Raw genomic sequence first — 1,599 nt, forward strand, 5'->3', positions numbered from 1 at the left:
TATGCAGCTTAGTTATGCTGATTGTGTAATTTTCATTTCATCTTCCAGGAAAAAACCATTACACAACCAAACTAAGGTGAAGAATATGAACATGTGAGGATAACTTATGGGGAAACCATGTCAGCACTTGATAGAAGTGCTTCACCCCTAACCCTGGAAGTCTCAGGAATGGCTGTCAGAAAGCTGACCAGGGCTAGAGCTTTAGGGGCTCTAAGGAGGGCAGAAGAGTCAACAGTTATGGAGTTGGTGAGAAGAGGGTAATATAAGAAATGGAAGTAGTGAGGAGCATCATTTAGGAAGGTAAAGATTCAGGATATTGAAATTTGTGGTTGTGCCTCTGGGGCCCAAAGTGTCTGCTCAGTTCTGAGGCCAATGACCCATCCTGACAAGAGGCTGTTTAGCTGAGGAGCCTTCCCAGGGCCCCCTTCACATCCCTGTTCCGCATGCTGTAGATGAAGGGGTTCAGCATGGGGGTGACCACCGTGTACATCACTGAGGCAATTGAGCTCCTCTGGGAAGAATGGGTCACAGCAGTGCTGAGGTAGACCCCCAGGCTTGTCACATAGAACAAGGAGACCACAGACAGGTGAGACCCGCAGGTGGAAAATGCTTTATACCTGCCCTCAGTGGAGGCCATCCTCGCTATGGAGGAGATGATCTGAGAGTAAGAGAACAGGACTCCGGTGAGAGGAAACACAACCAGCAGAGCCGTGGCCACATACACGGCGATGTTATTGATGAAGGGGTCAGAGCAGGCCACCTTGAGAACCTGCCCCAGCTCACAGAAGAAGTGCTGGATCTTAGTGCCTGCACAGAAGGTCAGCCGCAGCATCAGTAGAGTATGAAGCAGGGAGACCCAGAAAACGGTGAACCAACACGCAAGGACCAGGAGCCCACAGAGCCGGGGGTTCATGACGGCCGTGTAGTGCAGGGGGTGACAGACGGCCACGTACCGGTCATAGGCCATCACGGTCAGGAGGAAGTCCTCTAGCCCGGCAAAAGCCATTAAGAAATACACCTGCGTGAGGCAGCCTACGTAGGAGATGTCTTTTCTCTGTGTCTGGATGTTCACCAGCATCTTGGGGACGGTGGTGGAGGTGAAGCAGATGTCCACACAGGACAGCTGGGACAGGAAGAAGTACATGGGGGTGTGGAGGTGGGGGTCGGAGCTGATGGCCAGGATTATGAGCAGGTTCCCCAGGACGGTGACCAGGTACATGGACAGGAAGAGGCCAAAGAGGACAGGCTGCAGTGCCGGATCCTCTGGGAGACCCAGGAGGAGGAACTGGGGTACTTCTGTGCTGTTTCCTGCTTCCATGGAGGTGGGGTGCCGGCTGGGAAAGGACGCAAAGACAACATTCGTTGAAAAGCCCGTGGGCACCTCAGCAGCCGTCAGCCTAGGACACCACCTGCACATGGACATCCTCCACCCTCTGATGTTCCAAGTGCCAGTGATTCACTCAGTCAAATGATAACCTGTTTTCATTTTTAAGGTAAGTATTTAGCTTTTTAAAATATAGCCAAAATTGCATTTTATCTCACTGGTAGTAATTCTATTTGAAGCTATCGATGAAGCCAATTTTGTATTTGGTATGACCC

The 1,599-nt window shown here is 51.2% G+C and overlaps 1 protein-coding gene across 1 annotated transcript; it reads right to left on the reverse strand.

The window, feature by feature from the left end:
* Positions 1 to 397: 397 nt before the first annotated feature.
* Positions 398 to 1,367, reverse strand: LOC118920738 (olfactory receptor 7D4-like). The gene has a single exon (XM_036902069.2). The coding sequence runs from the start codon at positions 1,316 to 1,318 to the stop codon at positions 398 to 400; it is 921 nt and encodes a 306-aa protein (XP_036757964.2). The 5' UTR covers positions 1,319 to 1,367.
* Positions 1,368 to 1,599: the final 232 nt, after the last annotated feature.

This window comes from Manis pentadactyla, chromosome 12 (assembly GCF_030020395.1).
Source record: "Manis pentadactyla isolate mManPen7 chromosome 12, mManPen7.hap1, whole genome shotgun sequence".
NCBI lineage: Eukaryota > Metazoa > Chordata > Mammalia > Pholidota > Manidae > Manis > Manis pentadactyla.

What these genes read in the sequence shown, in the direction of transcription:
- LOC118920738 (XM_036902069.2), bottom strand. Translation starts at nt 1,318, where the DNA reads ATGGAAGCAGGAAACAGCACAGAAGTACCCCAGTTCCTCCTCCTGGGT.